Source organism: Euphorbia lathyris, chromosome 3, assembly GCF_963576675.1.
Source record: "Euphorbia lathyris chromosome 3, ddEupLath1.1, whole genome shotgun sequence".
NCBI classification, from domain to species: Eukaryota; Viridiplantae; Streptophyta; class Magnoliopsida; order Malpighiales; family Euphorbiaceae; genus Euphorbia; species Euphorbia lathyris.
The window spans coordinates 81,844,453-81,866,940 of NC_088912.1; the positions used below are offsets into that span (position 1 = coordinate 81,844,453).

General features: G+C 33.9%; 1 protein-coding gene and 2 long non-coding RNA genes across 4 annotated transcripts; 1 reads left to right on the forward strand and 2 right to left on the reverse strand.

The window, feature by feature from the left end:
- Positions 1-1,706: 1,706 nt before the first annotated feature.
- On the reverse strand, positions 1,707-5,844 carry LOC136223731 (large ribosomal subunit protein eL38z/eL38y-like). The gene is made up of 6 exons (XM_066011871.1): positions 5,547-5,844; positions 4,968-5,075; positions 3,495-3,606; positions 3,309-3,371; positions 3,006-3,091; positions 1,707-2,055 (listed from the first exon to the last, which is right to left on the reverse strand). Exons 5-6 carry the CDS (start codon positions 3,048-3,050, stop codon positions 1,846-1,848), a joined length of 255 nt encoding a protein of 84 aa, XP_065867943.1. The 5' UTR covers positions 3,051-3,091; positions 3,309-3,371; positions 3,495-3,606; positions 4,968-5,075; positions 5,547-5,844; the 3' UTR covers positions 1,707-1,845.
- Positions 5,845-10,840: 4,996 nt separating this feature from the next.
- LOC136221554 (uncharacterized) lies at positions 10,841-13,516 on the reverse strand. The gene is made up of 3 exons (XR_010685169.1): positions 13,334-13,516; positions 12,960-13,056; positions 10,841-11,918 (listed from the first exon to the last, which is right to left on the reverse strand). It is a non-coding gene; the product is annotated as an uncharacterized lncRNA (long non-coding RNA).
- A 6,788-nt stretch (positions 13,517-20,304) lies between these two features.
- On the forward strand, positions 20,305-22,074 carry LOC136224400 (uncharacterized). Of its 2 annotated transcripts, XR_010686408.1 has the most exons (5): positions 20,305-20,624; positions 20,854-20,924; positions 21,216-21,295; positions 21,401-21,474; positions 21,745-22,074. It is a non-coding gene; the product is annotated as an uncharacterized lncRNA (long non-coding RNA). The 2 variants fall into 2 exon arrangements; XR_010686407.1 differs by having other exon boundaries at positions 21,401-22,074.
- Positions 22,075-22,488: the final 414 nt, after the last annotated feature.

Genomic DNA, 22,488 nt, shown 5'->3' on the forward strand with positions numbered 1-22,488 from the left:
AAATATCATGATCAATTAATTGTTACACCTTCAAAATTTCATTCTGTGTAGTATTTCCGTCAATTCAGTTCGTCAATTTTTGTTGATGTCAAGAATTTAGACTGCGTGATATTTCAATGGATCTAAATCTGTAATACCAAATACGTAGAAAAAGCCCAACAATGAATATTTTAAAATACAAAACATAAATTCAAAAGATAAATTTCAAAACAAATATAAAACACACTAACCAACTATGCGCATGTTGCCTTCAACACAATTGATAAGGGTCTGAATGTTATGAGTAATAACATTTTCGGGGATTTAATGAGCAGCAACGACCTTCTTGATAATTAAATCTGGATCCTTTTTGTTTTCACATATTTTCCGCATTTTATTAAAGCACGGTTCATATTTTCTACGATCAAAATCGTTACCGTCATGATTCTTTATCTCTGTGAAGAATCTAGTGGTTATGGTAATTAACCGCTCCCTTTTGTTCATTAAAAAAACATAGTATAATAGCATAACCGTATAACTCTACTTAATACAAAATGCAATAAGCTAAATTAAATGAAAGTTACAAACACAATAAATATTTACTAAAGCAATTACATTCAACAAATTCACCACATTCATATCAAATGTGAAAAACTTTCTCATTTTCAGTAAATATATTTTATTTTATATATATATATGATAGAAAGTCAACAGTGAAAATTTTAAAATACAAAACGTAAATTCAATATGTAAATCTTCTTATATTTTCAGCATTTTATTAAAGCACGGTTCATATTTTCTACGATAAAAATCGTTACATTGTTTCTCTATAACTACCAACTGCTATCTAGTGACCTATTAATTTTTTTAATTTTTTATACTATTGTGGATGAAAAATGAATTCCCTAAATTTATTTTAGGTATATTCTTATTTTATGTGATAAATTATCTTAAACTTTTGATAAACTTCACAATTGAGCTTTACTAAATTCAAATTATATAAATATACGTATGTGATGTATATTTAGTGTTAAATATTGTATCACCATTTATAGATAGTATATTACTAATATACTTCTTTTCTTCTTAATTTTAAATATGTGTAAATTTAGTAGGTCTGTAAATTATAAAGGGAAAAGTAAAAAAATAAATCTTGTGGTTACACCTGTTTTCGATCGGCACCCTTGTGGTTTAAAAATGTACAAAATGTACGTTGAGGTTCATTCCGTTAGCAAACACATGTCAAATTGACTAATGGTGTTAAAAAAAATCAAAAGTCTATAGGAAAAAGAATTAATTTTATCCTTATATTTATTTATTTTATAAATTTATCCCACTTATTATCTAATTATCACAAACAAACCCTAAAATAAAAATCAATTGTACCATCTTCTCTATTTCTCTATAATTTCTTATTTTTCTTCTACTTTCTCTCTCTAGAATCAATTCAACATAAAAGCAATGGATATATGTGTTCGGATATACATATTCTTCTTGTCTGTCGACCAGTATTACCTCCACCTCTGGTCGTCTTCCCCTCCATTCACCGACTCACCACCATCTCATTATAAAACAAGTCGACTTCAGCAATGGAAGAGAAAAGCAAGGAAGAAGACAACAAAACTAAGATTCATATTTGCTATAAACGTCTAAGTTCAAAATGAAAAGGAGCCATTCACAATTGGGTAAAGAATTCTCTTCAATCATTCAACATAACGTGCTTCATAATTTCTATTAATAAACATAAATCAAGCATAAAATTCCAAGTGACAATCCAAGTATATGTCTCAAAATCTTAATTGAGATGAAAATGAAATCATTGTTGACATCTCTTACAAACTAACCAACCTCACATCATCCATGAACTCATAGATCTTGAACAGTTAAACCTGGAGGAGGGAGAGATTGTTTCAATTTGTCTGCCTTCTTAGAGTCGAATACGCAAAGGGTGTATAGGTACTTGGAGGAGCGGAATTTGAATTTCACAACATCTTTGCACCTCTTGATCTTCACAGAGCATGCATCTTTCCTTCTTGCAGTTAAAAGGAAATCCTTGATCTCATGAATTTGCTTGGACTGTAAAAAAAGTCAACGCCAGAGGAATAAGCAGCAATTTAAGAAATCAAACCTCGTGGAAAAAGTATAAAAATAAATCGGCATCTTTATGGTTTAAAAATTTACAAAATAATACCTTGAGATTTATTCCGTTAGTAAACAGATGCCAAATTGACTAACGGTGTTAAAAAAAATCAAAAGTAAAAAGGATAAAAGTTAATTTTATCCTTATATTTATTTATTTTATAAATTAACCCCTCTTATTATCTAATTATCACAAACAAACTCCAAAATAAAAAATCAATTATACCATCTTCTCTATCTCTCTTTAATTTCTTATTATTCTTCTACTTTCTCTCTCTTCTCTTTATTAATTTTTCTCTCTCTAGAATCAATTCAACATAAGAGCAATGGATGTATGTGTTCGGGTATACCGAAAACTGAACTTCCTCTTCCTCCAAGGCAGTATACTACGTTTGCCCCATATTTTTCATATTTCTGTAAAAATTAAAAGTGTCCAATTTAAAAGGAACTGGCATCATTAATTTTTTTATAAGTTCAATATTAATTTTTAACAATTATAAAAATTCAGGCGGCCAAAGATAGGCAAAGGTTGTTAAATGTGGTCTGCAACTGAATTTTGCAGGTTAGCAACAGAAAACATTCAGCTGCTATATCGTTTGTCGTTTTATTGTTGTCACAACTTTTTTGCAACTGAATGTCAGTCCAAAAAAATGAATCGCTAAGTTTAAGCCTGTTTTATGAAACTTCTAGCAAATTAATTACATATAAGAAAAAAAAGAAATTGGATTGAAGAGAGCTCGTTATCAATTTCAGAAGGGAAAGATGTATTTCACCCAGCAACCTTGAATCCTAAAAAGAAGGTATTATGCATATCAATAGAGGAAAATAAGTGAGAGAGTGCTCATAATGAAGTGGAAAAAAGAGAAAGCGAGGAACAAAATACTCACATAGTCATGGAAAGCTTGAACAAACTCATCAAGAGTAAAAGGCATAACCCAAGAACATCTACTAAAGTAATAACAAATCTCCAAACCTGGGAAGCCAAAGAAAATATTGAGATCTCATAACAGCCCCACCTTATTCATGTTAGTTAAAATGTCTTATGAACATCACAGGTAGCATACACCAAAAGTGTAAGAGAGTACATTAATGAACGCTAAAAAGCCAAACTGAACCCTTTAAAGTAACTTTACATAAATGTATAACCAACCAAATAAAATGCTTGGAATCATTAGATAAGTTTTACTAACCAGTTGTTTGGCTGCAACATCAAGATATTCAAGCAATCGAGGATGCAAATGAACAGCACACACCTGAAAGAAATCAATAACAAATGTCAATATAAAGCAAAAGCTAGTTCAAGAGGATAATAAGGCTTCCAACCACAACTTATCATGACTACTAGCTAGTTGTTTTCTCTAAAAATCACTACTCACAAGATCCACATTTCATATTTATATCTTCCGTGTGCTAGGTCTCCAAGGAAATATCAGAAGCTTCATCCATACAACATTGCAGAAGCAGGTCCTTCAAACTGCTTTGTGAAACCTGACGGTGAGAGAGTCACTCAACAAATGTATAAATGTAAAAGCTACTAGCATCCATAGAAACTCTAGATTAACTCCAATCTATGATGTGGTACTCAGAAAAGTCATGCATTCCACCGAGAACATACACTAAAACTAGGGTTGTGCATAATGCGGTAAAACCCGCAAAACTGCACCAAACCGCAAAAAAATCAGTTTTTGGTTCGGTTTTATTATTATTCGGTTCGAAATCGGTTTGATATTTTAGAATATATCGGTATTCAATTAGGTTCGGTTTTACAAAAATTACTTTAAAACCGAACCGAACCGATTTTATACGGAATGTCATTTTTTATATGTAAAACTTTCACAAATAATACATAAATATATTATATTAATTATAATTTCTATTCCACAAGTTACTAATTATATTTTCCAAGTTCCTAGTAATATATATAGCTGTAGTTTCTATTCCCCAAGTTCCTATCTCTTATTCTTAGAATCCCTAGCCCACCCATCTCTTCTTTTCCTAACTCTAATTACTGAGTTAGAAACGTCTCTTCTTCTTTAATCTTTATCATTCCAACCATTTATTCGTGCATTGCCTTGCCTTCTCTTCTTCCTCTATCTAACTTATTTCTAATTTTCTATCAATCCTCATCTCACTCTTTTCTCACTATCTCAGTTCTTCTCACTCTTTGCTCACTATCTCTGTTCTTCTCAGAGCCATTCTTCTCTCTCTTTATTTCCTAATTCTAAATGAAGGCCCGATCTCTTCACAAGTCTCACTTGAAGTTTAGAAATTAATTAGAAAAGGGTAAATTAGAAAAGTTTCAGTTAGTTCTCACTGCTCTCTGATCTAATTCGAAAATACTCAATTTCAAATATGTGAAACCTTAAATTCTAACAATAATGTGGATGATAAGCTAGAATGATAGGAAAGTAGATGATTTTTTTAATTTAGTTATAAATTCGGTTAAAAACCGAACCGAACTGAAAACAATCGGTTCGGTGTACTTCCCGTTTACAATCTTTTCGGTTTAGTTCGGTTTGCTTTTTTTTAATAATTCGGTATTCGGTTAAATCGGTTCAGTTCGGTTTTATATCAATCCACAGCTCTAACTAAAACTCATAAAATTCAAGGTTTCTTCCCAATCATGCTCAAGGTAAAATAAAAGATTTCATCATTTTAGCCCAAACTAAAAGGTAAAATCAAACAAAAAACATCTTTGTAACCATATTGGACAACTTCATGAAATTAAACGACATTTAAATAAAAAAACACTACTTAGGATAGCAATGAGTAATTTTCAGTAAAACTTAAACCCACTTAGGCAGCAAAGTAAAATAAAAACTACAAAAGAAAATTAAAAATCATATTACCAAACTCTCAATCTCAATGTCAAGACCGTCAGCAAGTCCAGAGAGGAGATCTGGAGAACAGACTACAAACTCTTTATCATATGGAACTCCTGTTGACACAGGATCAACCTGCATCCAAGTTCCAAAAATTATATTAAGAGTATTGCAAAGTCGGGCCATAATTACAAATCAACAGCTAAAAGAGCAACATGTTCAATGTAATACGGATGGTTAAAAGTGCTGATTTATCAACAATGCAGAACATAATAGGAGAAGGTTGTTAACTATATTGAGAGAAAAAAATCATGAAGCTGCAAAAAAATCATATCCTCTAGAGACAAATGGTCAGAACCACTTTCTATTGCACATTCCATGAGCTCCAGCAACTATTGAAGGAATAGGTCTTACCTTATAAACAATAAAATCGAACAAACATAACAAAGCACCGCATAGACATCTCAAACCCAATAAACTCAGCAACACATTTATCTCAATCAAAGAAAACACAGTATGCATCTCAAACCCAGGAAACAGAATTAGAAATTGCAAATACCCAAAGATAAACCGAGGTCGGGAGAAAGAGAGAGAAGAGTCACAAACCTTAATCACCTATCTTTCCCTGTAGGATTCTGGCCAGTTAATTTTACCATCTCGGAAGTAAACCTCTATCTCCTTGGTCAGCAAGAATTTATGGTATCGCTCTGTTACCCCAAACTCAGTCCTCCCTTGCGCAACGTTACCAGATCCAACAGCGGAGGTCTCCACTCCGGCAGATAAAGATGAAAGTGAGAAGATCGCCGTGGAGATCGCCTTTCGCGGCTGTAGAGGGAGTCGCCATGCTCGTTTGAAACTGAGAAGTCATCGGAGAAAAGTGGAGGCGGCTGATAGGGACATTTTATCTGTATCTTTTGTGCTAATTTAAGGTTTATTTTTAAACTAAGTTGTTAGGTTTAATACAAAAATAGTATGTTTTCAAATAAATTACGAAATAAAAATCAATTTTACAATTTTAATTGATTTCTTTAGTTTTTGATTAATTTTAGAAAAACAAACGTCAAGCTAACTCGGTTTTCGAAGATCGTATTTTTCAGGTACAAAGAAGAAATCAATCAAGCACTAATTCACGGTTACGCGGGGCGTAAAACAGGGCATGCGGGGCGTAGAACAATGCCCCTCAACACACGGCAGTCAACTGAGCATTCCCACATGGTCAACACTAACTATGCGGGACATAAATCACACTACGTGGAGCGTCTCCTGTGTGAATTGAAGATAAAAGTTCCAGGAACTCACTTACGTGGGGCGTAACCCAGACCATGCGGAGCGTACAAGGCATATTTCGAGCAAATAAGTTCCAGGAGCTCAACTACGCGGAGCGTATCCCAGTTTATGTGGGGCGTGGTTGAGTCAACAAATCTAAATCTAGTCCACGCGGAATGAATTATCAACGGGATAGGTTGATTTTGCAGATACGTGGAGCGTACCACCTTCTACGCGGGGCGTACCTTGTGAAACCTGCAAAAATAGTGTGAATTCTTGTTTCTAACTTGTGTAATTACGATTCTACCCCCGAGCTTGATGTGTATAAATAAGAGTGATTAGCACTCATTTCCTCATTCAGATTTTTATATAACTAAACTCTACCACTTTGAGAGCTTGTTCACTTATTCCGTCACTCCGTCGAAGTTTCGTTCCATCCTCCTCCACCAAACTCGAGAAGTTCCACCTCCAAGACCTAAGAGACGACATTGAGTCCGGTTAGCTAGTTCCAAGGGTCGATTCTTCCCTTTTTACTTGCTAATTAGCTTGCACTTTTCCTATGTACTAGGCTTGGTTGTATTCATATTTTTTCATTCCACATTTATAATATATGATTTGCAATTCCCGTTTCTCTATACGTGTTGATGTTTGCTACTTGTTTTGATATTTGTAATTGGTTATTGTGTAGGGGGAGTTCGATACCCGACGCCCTTTGTACGGGTCATCTTTAGGGAACCATATAGGCGCTGCCCTACCGGGAGTAACATTCCGGAAACCGTAGGAATTGACAAGCCACGGAACTTATGGGCCCTAGTTTCTGATCCCCCGCATTAGACACGCCTTGACTAGGAACCACATCGTCTAAGTACTTCACGGGGTCGACCGAACTACACGTAGTCGTCTTTGCAAGAGTAAACCACCAATCGTATATATTCGGAGTCTTTGTTTATCATATTTATATCTTATCATAACCCGTAGAGTTTTGGTTATATAAGTCTGTCTCACCATAGTTTAGGAGTAGTTTGTAGTTGTCACCCAAACCAACCTAAAGTATTCACCGCCTAAATAACGAATAGAACCGAGTAGTTTAATACTTGTAGATATAAATCCCGTGGATTCGATACCCGGTCTTAATCGGATTATTACTTGATACGACGGGGTACACTTACCCCTACGTAGTAGCATCTAGTAAAGTTTAAGCACACACACGTTACATCTTACTTATTTTACCGCACTACTAGATTCTCATCAGCGGCAAAGATGATTGATGCACAAATAGGCTAGAAAACCTAAAGTGTTCGCCAACTAATAAAATATATATAATATTTTACTTTTATTTTTTTATTTTTCATACTTTATTAAAAAAAATTAGTATTTGAAATTATATATTAATTTAAATATTGATGTTATTAATTATAAAAGTATAAAAATATGAATTGTTATAAAAGTTATATATATATATATATATATATATTATATATATATATAATTTAAATCAAAACTATTAAATATATATTTTTTGGGTCGTAAGGGTATCTACTATAGGCAGCAATAATTATTCCCTTTCGCAGATGGTTTGCACCTCTATAGGTGGGACTGCTGACCACGTAAATGTTTTCCATTCACAAATTATTAAATAAGGTAGTTAAATAAATAAAAATTATGACGGGGAGCCAATAACCTTAAACAAAGACTCGTGTCATCCGGAGAAAACATGTGTCAGTGATAAGGTAGTTAAATTAATTAGATTAGATTAGATAAATATATACATATTTGATTATATTTAATATTAATGTATTATTGAATTAATTTTATTTGCCACGGTTCCTAGAACCGTGACAAATAATGTCATTTGCCACGATTTCATAACAACCATGTCAAATAAGGTACTTTTTGCCATGGTTGAATGAAACTCTGGCAAATAACGTACTTTTTGCCATGGTTGGATGAAACTCTGGCAAATAACACCTTATTTGCCACGATTCCTTGTAGGACCGTGAAAAATTACATTATTTGCCACGGTTCTGTTAAGAACCGTGGCAAAAAGCCATTGTTGTACTAATGATGGACAGCTGCACTGCATACATAATTCTTGATACTATATATATCCTCAATAAAGTTGAGGTAGATGGCATTTACATATGTTTCCGAATTGTCTAGCAATACGAATGTTCCAACTAAAAATAAAACGGTTGCCTTGACTTCTCTTCAAGGGATTGTCCTAACATTGCTATAGTTTTTAAAGTTTTAAGTTGCAGCCCTTTTTTTTTAGCAATCCTTCGTGGTAACCAACATGTTTTTGGCACATGCTTATTCTATGTTCTTTTTTTTAATTTCTTCCCAGTGACAGGGTCTCCAACGATTGGAAAACCCATGATGTTTAACACATCAAGCAAACTAAAATACAATTACATCTCTCTAGCTAACTTAAAAGAACACGAATCTGTCACGTATATGCTTGGTAAAATCTCAAGTAAAACAGTACTCTGACTAACTATATTGGAGATCTCTAAAAAGTGCTAAAATCCACTTCCCGTAAGCACTTCTCGCACATCATTCCCCACAGCTAAACCGTGGAGCAAATGCAAGTGTGTGCGATTAGTCATCTGAACACACCGCAATATTGAGTAATTAGATTTTACTTCAACAAAATTAATCAACTATCACTAGCCCAAAAAAAAAAATGCTTACGAAAAAGAAGAGACTCAACAACCAAATTAAAGGAATATGACAGAAGAATATTGACAGCAGAAAAGAAGAGACCAAATTCAAGTAAGAAACTATTATCCCCACCCACCCATATCTAATCCCATTTCCTTCCTTCCCCAGCCTTCTTTATCTTCAAGACACAAATTGCTACTGAGTATAACTTTCATTTCTTAAACCCTAAAAAAAAATTCAGTCCATAAACCAGCATTACAACTATAAAATTTATTTGTTTGAGTGTTTCAATGATATATTGTTGTTGAAGCACTCGTATTTGCACATTTTTAAAGATATATGTTACACATATACGTATGTTTCTATATTAAATCATTTTATATTATTAATTTTAGATGGTATAATACATATTGTAACCGAATTTATATAACAATTTGTTTATTAATAAATAAAAACCACAAAAATACAAATTCCATTAATCCACGAAAGCCACATCCGTCCAACTGGCGACTAGCGCTTAGCATTTTTTACAACCTTGGTTTTGATATATTGCACTAATCCCTTGATCAAGTTTCAAAATTACATTATAATTACTACTTTTTTGCAAAATTATGTTAATGATTTAGATTTTTATATTGAAAAGCTAAAATGTCAAATATACATTATCTTTCTTATTTGGGAGAATTATTTCATTTTTTTATTTCGCTTCTATTATTATTTTGAAGAATTAAAGGATAAAATTAAAGTATTATTTGCTAAAATTGAAAATCAAGTACTGCATTTTATAAATGCTTAAATTGTTTTTTATGAAATAAATACAAAAGTTGAATAGTTATTTGAGAAATATTAGAAAATAGATAATACCTACATTTGCTAGTAAAATTTTACTTTTAACATTCTCAGTAAAATAAATTTATCCTTACCTAGTGGAAGGTCTAAACAAACAAATTTGACTTTTATTTATTTTATCATATCAAACAAGTTTGTCGATAAACTAAAGCAATTTAAGCATTTTGATATATGTTTTGTAATTGTATTAATAAAATTTTAAACACTTAAACAATCTTATGTGTTATTGTTGGTATTTTAGTAAATTATTTATAATTGTATTTTTTTTTTTTTTGAAACCATTTATAATTGTATTAGTAACACAATAAATATTTTAGACATATTTAATGTTTGTAAGGTCCGTCAAATAAATGTAAATCATTTTGTTCAATTTTTTTTGTTAAGATCAAAATGTTTTTGGTTATAAACATTAGGAGTAAATTTGTACTAAAAAAAACTATTAGGAAAAAAAATTTGAACTCTATCCCTATTAAAAATAAAGGTAAATAATTGATTAGTCTCTTTGTTTTTTTTTACACTAATTAATCTATATGTTCTTAAAAATAATTATATAGTACCTATATTGTTTATGTCAACTCATTAGACCAATATTAAAGTCAAATAAATCCAAAATTAAATTTAAGTATCAATTTGATATTTAAGGTCAAATCAACCCAAAATAGAGGTGTTAGTGTATGATTGGTTATTTAAGAGGTATCATATTAAACTAATTTGATCTAAAAAATGTTTGGTTGATACTACAATAGATTTTATTAGAGATACCTATTTTGAGTTGATATAATGTGGACTTAGACCACTCACAATGGGTGAGTTACTTTTTTTTATCACTTCACAAAATATCCATTTTTTTCAAAAATATCTAATACACTCAACCACATCTTCATTACATCCATTTGTATTATTTTTCTACGTAAACCCCACTTGTCATAAAACTCTTACACATTTCAAATAAATTATTATTTCTATCCACCAAACAATTAATCTAATTATTTCATCATTCAATTTAAATAATTCAATTAATCTATAAATTAGTTAAAAAAAATATCAATTATATCTATAATTATTTTCCATTAAAATAGTTAATTAAAAAATATAATTAATTACAAAAATAACATATATCACAAACAATATTTTTTATTGAAATAAAACACGAGAATACAAAACGAGATACATATATATCAAATTCACTATTTTTTTCATCTTCTCTACACATCACCACTTGCTTTTCCATTTTTTTTTTAAAATAATTAAAGCTGATCAGTCCACTAACACGATTAAAAAAATACAAATTAAAAAAATACAATTTAAAAAAATATAATGCAAACTAACACGATTAAGGGGATATATCTGAGTATTTCTTCATAAGGTAGAAGCACATAATATCATATCTTTTTTTCTGCTCTTCATCCATTCCGGCTGAACCCTTATTGATAAATTCAAAATCTCTTTGCAGCATAACATGGTAATTTTGCTGTGCCACTATCTTCGCCGCTGCAATTTTTTCATTATGCATTTTTCAACACGCAATAGATCATAACTGTTGGCAGACGATGTTGCTTCTGTTTGCCTTTGTCTTTAGCCGCTGCCTTCGCCACCTTAATTCCCGGTGGTCGTTCACGTTTCTCTTCTGTTTCGACAATCTCTTCACCTTCAAAGGTTCCCCCATTTGAAAGAATATAGTTTCGTCATTTAGGTTCGTGGCATAAAACCCGCCAACAATGGATATAGTTGAATGTCGTGTTCCACTTCACTCGGTATAGAGTTCGCGCATGTTCAACGCGTTCCGATTCCCCTTTTCCACTCAATTGCAAATTCTGCACTTTCATAAATGGTCCAACAAATCTATTGGTTTCTCTACTTATTCGTAAAAATTTATTCTTACTCTTACCGCCTGTGATTGCTTCCGAATTTCTGGGCCTCCCTTCGTTGAATACATTGCTTGTTCGAGTCCAGAATTGTCTTTCCTTCTGAGCCGAACCAACAACATTATCTGTAGAAATTGATAAAAAGCATTTACATAATAAGTCTTCTAATTCATGCGTCCATTTGTACTGTTTCTGCTTCTTTTTTGGCTCGGCAATAGGTTCATCGAGAAGTGTTTCGTCAATCTCTTCTCCTGCGTCTTCATCGTCAAGATCGACAGCACCCCGATTTGGCGAGTCAAGATTTGGCGACTGTGATCCGGAAAATGAACTTCTTGAACTGTTGAAAGAAAGATACAGATCAGTATAACCCAAATTTTGGTTGACTATCGTTAAATTGGGTCATATTGGCGTAATGAATATCGGGATGATAGAAGTTTTGAGGGTTTGGCACAAAATGACCGAAATTTTGAGGAAATCCGAGTTGTGGAGATCTCCTCATCGGTTTGACATTTGGAAAGGATTAGGGTGTTGCGAATCAGAATATAGATTTTTCTGCGAGGATTTTTTACTACATTGACGTTTATCCATACCTCTAAATATGCAAAATGTAGTATTTAGGTGTGTTTTTTGGTTGTGCAAAGAATTTGGATCATATGCAAAAATATAAATGGATTGGGTATTTATAATGAATTTTTCAAAAATAGCTGTTACAATATTACCGTTATATATATATATATATATATATATAATTAATTTTTTTTAAATTCAAATACAATGCAACGGATATATAAAAATAAGTTTAATATATTCAGATTTCATTTCAAATCACAATGGCACCGCTTTTCCGTTTTTTAAAAAAAAAAAGTGGATCAGTCCACAATTGCGGCTGAAACGCGCCTCATGCGTGCGTATATCACACGCGCCAGCTGAGGCGCAATCTCAGCCGCCTAGATGGACGTGGACCACAAACAAAAGTTTTTCTTTACTCTCACCAATCCGTATCACAATTATGATACACATTTGATTCACCTAGTTGTATCACTTTATGAAAGTGTACAATGCATTACAGTTGCTCTTAGGTGTTGTCCTCAACTTAATAGGCTTTTCAGCCTTTGATTTTTAATAAGACCAACCTTATCGCCATATAAATGAATTATAGTTAATTATTACAAGTATTAAGCCTCATTTAGCCAATATTTTCTTCAATGGTTGAGTTATGGGACAAAGGATCCGCATTCGACTAGTATGAAGCTCGATTTTTATGTATGTCCAGGTGAAACTTATGGAAAATTAAGTCAAATTATAAAAATAAATCATATGAAATTATCGGAGGAAGAATTAAATAAGAACAGATATTAGAAATATGAAAAATACTTACAAAAACATTTCCAAGACTCCCAATTCTAAGCAAGGATGAAGAAATTTTAAGCGCTTGGCCTTCTTCCTCCTCTTCCTCTTCTTCGGACTCCATAGATCTAGAGAGGAAAGTATACAAATCGAAACTCAATTAGACGTGATAATGATTTATGGGTACTGATTCTGCAAACGGATTTTATTTTAATGGATAAATCTGTAAAAACCATAAAAAGAAATTATAGCTCAAATACAATCAATCAGCAAATATGCTCAGAAAACTGATAAGAATTTGTTCTGTTAACTAATTAGGTGAACTGAAGTTACAGAAAATCAACTCTAATGATTATAAACCAAAACAAAACGAAAAATTAGGAGCAGAAAGAGAGAGTTCAGTACCTCAATCTGATAGATTTCACAGAAACGGCGGTGGATCTACAGATCAGACAACGGTGAACGGTGTGGGTTTGAGAGTGGAAGCAACGAGGTTAGGGGAGAAAACGTCGATTGCGGTCCGATGGTCGTCGGTTCTTCGAAAACTTCAGTTGAGATTGAGATGAAACTGTAAAGTGAGCGACTATTACGTTGAGATGCTTAAATACTTCCAGCTTCAACCAAATACTAACTCATTCAGGGGTAAAATTGTAACTCTATTTTTAGGTCAGTTTCCTGTTTTCCGGGTTGACCCATATACCACCGGAAATTTGATGTTTTTTTTAATATAGTATGTTGCTATTTACCACCTCCAAATTACTTATCACCGCTTTCATTTAGACACTTTTGCTCTTTTCATTTTTTAAACTCAAAAACTAAAATTCTTTCAAATTTCTTCGAAATCAAAAACCCGAAAAACATTCATGGGACTTAAACACAGTAAAGAAAAAAGACTAATGGTTCCCCAGATAAGTATTTTTATTTGAAAATCGAATCGAAAACACAGGATTCGGAGAAAAATTTCATCCAAAATGTGCTAAACGGGTGATTCACACCGTTTCGCCTATCTGTTTCTACCTAGGTAGAAACGGATGAACTATTCGTTTCTACCTAGGCGGAAACGGGTGGATCACCCGTTTCTGCCTAGAACGGGTGATCCACTCGTTTCTACCTAGGCAGAATGGTGCGAATCACTCGTTTAGCACATTTTGGATTATTTTTTTGATATATAGATTCAATCGGTTAGTTTTTAGAGACGAATTTCAATTAGTGTAGATAGGAACTGTAGTTATTCGATTTCCTCGACGTTCTCGGGTCCAAAATTTGACTCGGGAGAGAGAGGATATTAAGTTTTTTAATGGAAAAAATGAAAAGGGTGAGAGGAGATGGTGATAAGTAATTTAAAAGCAATGAATAGCAAAACCCAAAATAGCACATAAATTAAAACATCATATAAAATAAATATTATATGAATGATTCTTTATTACAAAATTTAAAATATAAAGCTATTTGTAAATTTGATTACTTATTTTTAAAATAATAATATAATTTTTGTCTATACTATATTTTATTTAGTTTTATCAAGTTATCCACATAATATTTATGTAATTTTCATTTTCGTATAAAGGGCATTTCCTCTTAAAGTATTTTTTGTAATTTCCCTTTATTATATTTTTTATGTAGAAAATTAATATTTAAAAGAAAATAGAAAATGGAAAAAAAATGCTAGAATGTTATACATTAATGAGGAGTTAAAGGTGGTGGAGAGCAGAAGCATGACCGATCCTGATAATTTAGAGGCTCTAGTCAAAATAAGAAATAAGGACTCTTTTAATAATAATAAAAAACGTGTATGTAACAATATTGAATTGATAAACTCTCTTCAAGTGCAACATTAGAAAACTATCGATTGTAATAGCTTATAGTATAATAAGTTCTACTCACCAAAATATAGTATAATAAGTTCATGTTGCTCTCATTTTAACATAGATTATAATTTTTTTGTATCATGGATATAATATTGAATTTTAATTATAGTTTTATTTAATTTTTAGTTTTTCACTGTATTCTAATCTATTTCTTAATTATTCTCTTATATTATTATTATTTTAAATAACTCTAGTTATAAAAAAAATATGAAAATGTATATATTAAATTTACTAAAAAGTACAAAACATGTAAAACTTTTGAACATCGATTAGGTTATATCTCATAAACAGTCAAAGTCAGCCAAGAACAAAATATTTCGTGTTTTTCTTAAGATGTTGGATATTTATTGATAAAACATGCATCTCCTTCATTTGTGGAGCATAATATCGTGTTTTGTTCTTGGCTGACTTTGTTTCAATGGTTGACTTTGACTTTGGTTGCCACTAAGGACTTGAATATGAGCAAATCAAGGAAAATCAAGCCTCTGATCAAAACCCTCAAGATCAAGCCTCTAACAAAACTGAAACCATTTAGGCCTCTGTTGCATCTCAGCAAGCCTCTGAAAAAGAAGATACAGAATGGCCTTTACTACAATCTAGCAAGCCAATGAGTAAATTCAAACCATTATGGCCTTTACTAAAATTGAGCAAGCCTCTGAGAAAAATATCGTTGATCCAAATCCTTTAACTCTAAATATAGATGCTCCGATAGTGGAAGATGCTACTCCTTCCCCTAAGAAGAACAAAAGTGTATAATCTTTTGGTGACCTCCCACTAAAGTGTACAACCGATAATTGTGACCGGTCAACACGAAGTCAACGCGTCACATCAGCAATTTAACCTCCATAAAAGTCAAACGTTGACCGGTCAATACAAAGTCAACACGCCACGTCAGCAATTAAGACCACTTCCTTCCAACTTTATTCCTCCGTAAACGTCTTGTTTCAAGAATTCCTCCATAAATGTCTTGTTTCAAGAATTCCTCTGTTAATGATATTGCCCTGATGAGTGATCAGAAGAGGGGGGGGGGGGGGTAATCATTATATCAACCGGTGCCTTAACCACAAGCAGAATATGGATCTTTGCGGGCTGTCGGACCTGGGTGCGGCTGGCCACAAGTTTACTTGGAAAAGGAATAGCGTGTTTGTTCGGTTGGACAAAGTTTATGCGAATGTGGCTACGATCTATAGATTTCCCGAGGTGAACGTGCTGAATCTCCCTTTTCGTCATTCTGACCATTGTCCTATCCTCGTTAAGCTGGTTAAAGGTCATCGACTTAAAGGGAATAGACCTTTTAGGTACCTTGTTGCTTGGGATACCCATCCTGAGTTCAGAAATTTTGTTAAAGATAATTGGCAACCTCATTCTAATGTTCTCCTTGCGGCTGAGGAGTTTAGAAAGAATGTGGTGGGATGGAATAAAAACATCTTTGGCCATATTATCCGAAGGAAAAATAAACTTTTAAGGAGAATGGAAGGCATTCAACGCTGTTTGGAGATCCGTTTTGACCACAGTCTGAATTGTCATCTTACATCTCTCCAGAACGAGTTGGAAGCGGTGTTTAGACAGGAAGAGCTCCTTTGGTTCCAGAAATCGAGGAAGGCTTAGATTAAGGACGATGACCGAAATACCAGATTCTTCCACATTTCTACTATTATTAGGAGGCAGAGGAACCAGATCGATGCTATTAAAGACTCCAATGGGGATTGGATCTATGAGGAGGAAGATATTCGCCGCCTTGCTCTTGAGTTCTATAAAGACCTCTTTAAAGAGGAAGATGTGGATCTGGACAAAGCCCAATCAGGGATCTCCTTTCCTAGGCTGGAGGAGGATCCTATTGAAGAAGCTTTTCATCCTATCGACCAGAAAGAAATTGATCTTGCCTTCACCAGTATTGGAGCTACTAAGGCTCCAGGGATCGATGGTATTCCTGCTAGTTTCTACCATAAACACTGGGACACGGTGAAGGAAGGCGTTTACAGCTTTATTTTAGGAGTTTTCAGCGGATCCATCGATATTAGTCTGGTGAATAAAACCCTCCTGGTTCTGATCCCTAAGGTTGAAAAACCCTCCTCCTTTTTACAAATGAGGCCGATCAGTCTGTGCAATGTGTTATACAAAGCTATCACTAAGATTGTGGCTAATAGGCTCCAGCGTATCCTTCCTGAGATTATTAGCCAAAATCAAGGTAGTTTTGTTCCTGGTAGGCAAATGATGGACAATGTGGTTATTGCCCAGGAGATGGTTCATTCCATGAAAGTGAAGAAAGGTAAGAAAGGGATCGTGGCTCTCAAACTTGATCTGGAGAAAGCTTATGACCGTTTAAACTGGAATTTTCTTATGGATAGCTTAAATAGAGCTGGTATTCCTGAGAACTGGAGGAGATTGATTGAGGGTTGCGTTTCTTCTCCTGTTTTCCAGGTTTTGATCAATGGAGATATGTCTGATGAATTCTCTCCCTCCAGGGGTATCCGTCAAGGAGATCCTATGAGCCCCTTCCTTTTTGTGATTGCTATGGAAAGGCTGGCTCACCTAATTCAAGAGGCTGTGAGTAAGGGGATTCTCCATCCTGTGACCATTAATAAGTTTTGCCCTCCTATTTCCCATTTGTTCTTCGCTGACGATGTGATGATCTTTGTGGAAGGGAATGAGGAGCAAATGGGTGTGGTCATGAATATCCTTAATTGCTTTTGCACCGCTTCTGGCCAAAAGATCAATGTCCATAAGTCTCGGATGCTTTGCTCTAAGAACATGGATAGAAGCATTTGTAAAAAACTTAGCGATCTTTCTGGCATTCCTCTTACTTCCTCTTTGGGTAAGTATCTTGGGGTTCCCCTCCACAGCGACAGAGTTTCCAAAGCCTCATTTAAAGAGACTCTGGATAAAACTAATGGGTTGTGTGCTAGTTGGAAGGCCAATTCTCTCTCCATGACAGGCCGTCTAACCTTAATTCAGTCTGTCAATTACGCGGCTCCCAATCATATCATGCAAGCCTATAAATTGCCTGAGTCGGTTCTCAATGAGCTGGAAAAAATCAACCGGCGTTTCCTTTGGGGTGAGTCGGGAGAGGGAAGGAAGATTCACCTTGTCCCTTGGAAGGAGATCTGCCAGCCTAAAAGCAGGGGGGTCTTGGCATTAGACAAGCTAAGGACAACAACAAAGTTTTATTAATGAAGCTCCTTTGGAGAATGTGGCAAAACCCTTCTTCTCTTTGGGTTCGTCTGCTCTGTGGAAAGTATCGAAAGGACAAAATCTTTGGGGGCCCTAAGGAGAGAGTTGTCAATTGTTCTTTCCTTTGGAAAGGGCTCAGTGCTGTGTTTGCTGAATTCTGCTCGGGGGTTGGCCTAGAGGTGGGTAATGGTAAGTCCATTAGCTTCTGGTATGACACCTGGATCGGGGATAAACCGCTTATAGATATTTGTAGCTTCCCCCCACCTAGCAATTGCCGCAACTGGAGGATTGCTGATGTGGTGGACTCTGATGGGGACTGGATTTGGTCTAAGTTTGATACCTTCTTGAGCCTGGATACTCTCCTCAGAATTAGGGGTGTTAAGATTAGTAATCTTGAGGAGGACAAGGATAGGCATTGCTGGGCCCTGACTAACAATGGAGCTTACTCTTGCAAATCTGCCTTTGAAGCCTTTACACTTGACAGATCCGACCCTCTCTCGGATACTTGGAAATCCATTTGGGCTCTGAAAATCCATTACCGAATGAGGAGCTTCCTGTGGCTGGGAGTTAAGGACAGGTTGCTTACTAATTCGGAGAGACATAGACGGCATTTGGCGGATTCAGGTGCTTACAGTAGATGCAGAGGCCATGTTGAAACTTTGTGCCATGCCCTTAGGGATTGCTCCAGAAGTAAGGAGGTATGGAAGAAAGTTCTCCCGCACCACATTCTCCCCTCCTTCTTTGCCCACTCTGAGAATGACTGGTTCTCTAATGGGGTTAATGGAAAGTTACTGGCTAACATGGAGAATGGTGACATTTTCTTTGCTATTATTTGCCACCAACTCTGGAAATGGAGGAACGAGGAGATCTTTGGTGAGAAGACTGTTTTTATTCAGAACTTACATGAGTTCTTCTCGAGTAAGCTCCTTACTATTACTGAGAGCTTCAAAGGGGACCCCCTTGCTAGGTCTACCCAGAAGAAAGAGGTTCACCTTGTTGGTTGGAGCAAGCCGAAGGATGGGGTGGTGAAGTTGAATACGGATGGCTCCTGCCTCAACAATGGAAGAGTCGCGGTCGGAGGTGTTCTCAGAGACGCGGGGGGTGCCTGGATGTCGGGGTTCACCCATAACCTGGGATTGGGCTCGTCATTTTCAGCGGAGCTGTGGGGTATTCTTTCTGGTGTCAAGCTGGCCAGAAATCTGGGTATAAAGAGGCTTTCTGTGGAGTCTGATAACAAGGAGGCCATTAGTATGATTTCTAATAATCATGCTATTTGTCTTAATAGCCAGAACGTTATCAAAGCTATTAGAAGACTTGGCTCCTCCTTTGAGTTCTTAGAGTTCAACCACATCTTCAGGGAACAAAACCAGATTGCGGATCACTTGGCGACGGCTAGGCATGAGGGGATGTTAGGTGTTACCACCCTTTCTGATCCTCCTATCTTTCTTTCGTCTCTCCTTTTAGAGAATAGGGTTGGGGTTAGCTTTCCTAGACTGATCCTAGGCTAATGTTGTCTTCGTGTTGTCTTTCTTTTCCTGTTTCTACAAAAAAAAAAAAGTTTAATTAGTATTTAAAATTTAAATATATACAAGTAAAATTTAAAAGTATAGTAAATTCTATAGTCAAAGTTTGAATTATAAAATATATATCATATTGTTTTATTATATATACATGTTAATTAATAATATATTATAAAAAATAATATATATTTAATTAAAAAGTATATTTCCTTCTCGATTTTATATACAATAGAATTTTAGTAATTTTACAATTTTGTTAAAAGTTATTAATTTAATATCCCAAAATATCTTGAATTGATATTAAAAAAATATTCATATTAGTATAACTTTTATTAATATTGTTAAGATTGTACTACGTTAATAAAAATATAATTTGCATATGATTCTTTGAATCTCAGTTGAACCTTTAACTTTTGATCCACTGTCTTTTTTGTTTCTTCGATTGGTCCAGTTTTAATAACCATGGAATAAAGTAAAGGTAAAGTTACTATCTCTCAGATTATTTATTTTTTTAACTTTTACTTTTTTTTTTTTGTAATCTATTATCTATATAAAGCATGGAAACAAAAGTAACACTTGGCAGCATATTAAAGACTACATTGCTGTTGTGTTGCAATAATAAACTTTCTTCTAATGTATCAATTTTTAAGTGTTTAATGTATCAATTTCTAAGTGTTTATTATTTTTAAATTATTTTCATTAATGTTAAACGGCTTTCTAAAAGAAACATTTGTAGAGATAAACTAAAACTCTATCATCTATTATCTATTATTTATATCAAGAAACATTTGTAGAGATATACATGTGTAGAGATAAACATTTGCAGGGATTATTGTTATCGCTCAGGACTTCAACTGATCAACTTTCTCTTTCAAGAAATCACATTCTAAACCAACTCTTCAACTGTCTTCTATCACCCATTCCTTAGTGCTTGCAAACTTCTCTTACTGATACCCTAACCTAACCTACAAATTTTTCCTCTTCTCCCTCAAAGTCCAGAAGCTGCGATTTCTCAAATCTTAGAATTCTCTCAACCGCTCAGCAATCCCTTTCTCAAATTTCAGTTTCGACTACAGATCTGTAATCAACGATTGGAAACCCATTGTTATTGTCTAATTCAGCTTTATTTTGGAAGAGGTTTAAAATTTACGTTCGTTTTAAATTTCCTCATCAAAGTTTCTGGGCTCATGGTATTTCTTCCGTGGGCTCATTTTCTATGCATTATATTCTAAGTCAATTATACCATCATAAATCAGATAGAATCTTATGCTGTTTTGTGGAATCTGTTTTGCTTGATTGAATTGAATTATTTGCTTCTTTGATTTGTCTTATTTACTGAGCTTATGCTTTTTGTTATGATTGTTAGTGTGGTTGCAGTTAAAGAAGAGGAGAAAGTTCTACTGCCAAGAAGAAAGTATCTAATCTATATACTTTTAGGTATGTAATATACAACTCAATCAGATAGTTTTTTTGGTTGTGCTTTTTGAGAAATGAATTAGTAATATTTCTTTTTTTTCTGGGCATTTCATTTTTAATACTCTTCTGATGCAAACACAACAAGATTCTCATGTGGATGAATTTATTTATCTACTTATCATACAATTTATTAGACCATTTGAGAAGCTTGCTTTAAGAATATTTTATTTATTGTATGGTCAAATAAATTATTGCGGAGTGATTTGGAAGTGTATATGATTTTGGAACTTATTTTTTGCACTCTCTATTCAGGTTTCAAGTGTCAAATTGAACCTAAAATTTTCAAAAAGTATCTTTGGCACTTCAATGTCAACTGGATATTCTTCCTTACAGTAAGTCACCCTTTGCTTTAATGTTTCAATAACAAATGTTGATAGTGTGACATGTGGTTTCATGTTAGTGTCTAAAATTGTTCTTAAATATTTTGCTCCATCTAGGACATGCAGCGGAATCAGTTTCCAACCCTTCAAGGCCCCAACTACTGAAAAACCATTGCCACCCACTGTCTTGAGTAAGAATCAAGGGTTTTTCATCCAATGTTTTGAATTTTGTTAACCTTGGTTAGGAGCTATATCTTACTGTATTACTGCTGCCACCGGACTAGTGTGTAGAAGAAGACATAGGACTAGAGTCCTAATGGACTCTCTAAGTTTTATTTCTTAAGTTTTTCCATTAATTTTATCTTTCTTTTTTTTTGTTTTGTTTATCTATTCAAATTCTAATTTAGTCAACCATACTATGCTACTACAATATTGATAAATATGTCATTCTATTGATACAGGCCTGGTTTTCTATTTGCAAGAACTATCTACAGGTCTAGTTTTCTATTTGCAAGAAATATCTACGGTATTGATAAATATGTCAATCTGCAATGCACGGCCTGGTTTTCTATTTTGTGTTGCAATGTTAAGATTATGTTGAACTATGTTGTACATGTTATTTCATATTGAACTCTTAAAGCTAATTTGCTCCCACTTGCCAACGTGATGCATTTTATTGGGTCTGGCTTTAGCTTTAGTCTTAGAATTAATCTTACGTGATGAGCAATTTATTGGGTATGTTCTCTATACCAATGTTGTATTAGCTTCTGTTTTCAAAGTAATACAATAAATCTTTGATCTGTTTAAGAAATGTTTCATTTAATGAGTAATTACACTGATGATAGTTTCTCTGTATTTAAATTACAGTAATAGTTTATGATACAATAACAGTTTCTTTGACAGTTTAAAGTATTTGATCAAATACATAACTAAATGACTCCTCGATGCTAGCTCATACAACTCATGGTCTCTATTCATAAAGAAATAACAAGAATACAGTTACCGATTGTCAAATTGAAAAACTTCAAAACATCGGTGTCAGGCTCAGGCACATGTTTGGATGGTGTCAGGCTCATGCAGACTAATTGGTGTATATGGAAATTGTTTGCAAATTTCAGCATTAGCATACAACTCTCTGCATTTGACCCCCACTTCAATTCCATAGCATCCCACAGTTACCAAGTGCAGAAGATACAGTGTATCCA

Excerpts from the sequence above, each read along its gene's own strand:
- LOC136223731 (XM_066011871.1), bottom strand. The coding sequence starts at position 3,050 with ATGCCTTTTACTCTTGATGAGTTTGTTCAAGCTTTCCATGACTAT. Across the intron at positions 2,056-3,005 it reads TTCAAGCTTTCCATGACTAT|TCCAAGCAAATTCATGAGAT; the intron begins GTGAGTATTTTG and ends CTTTTTTTACAG.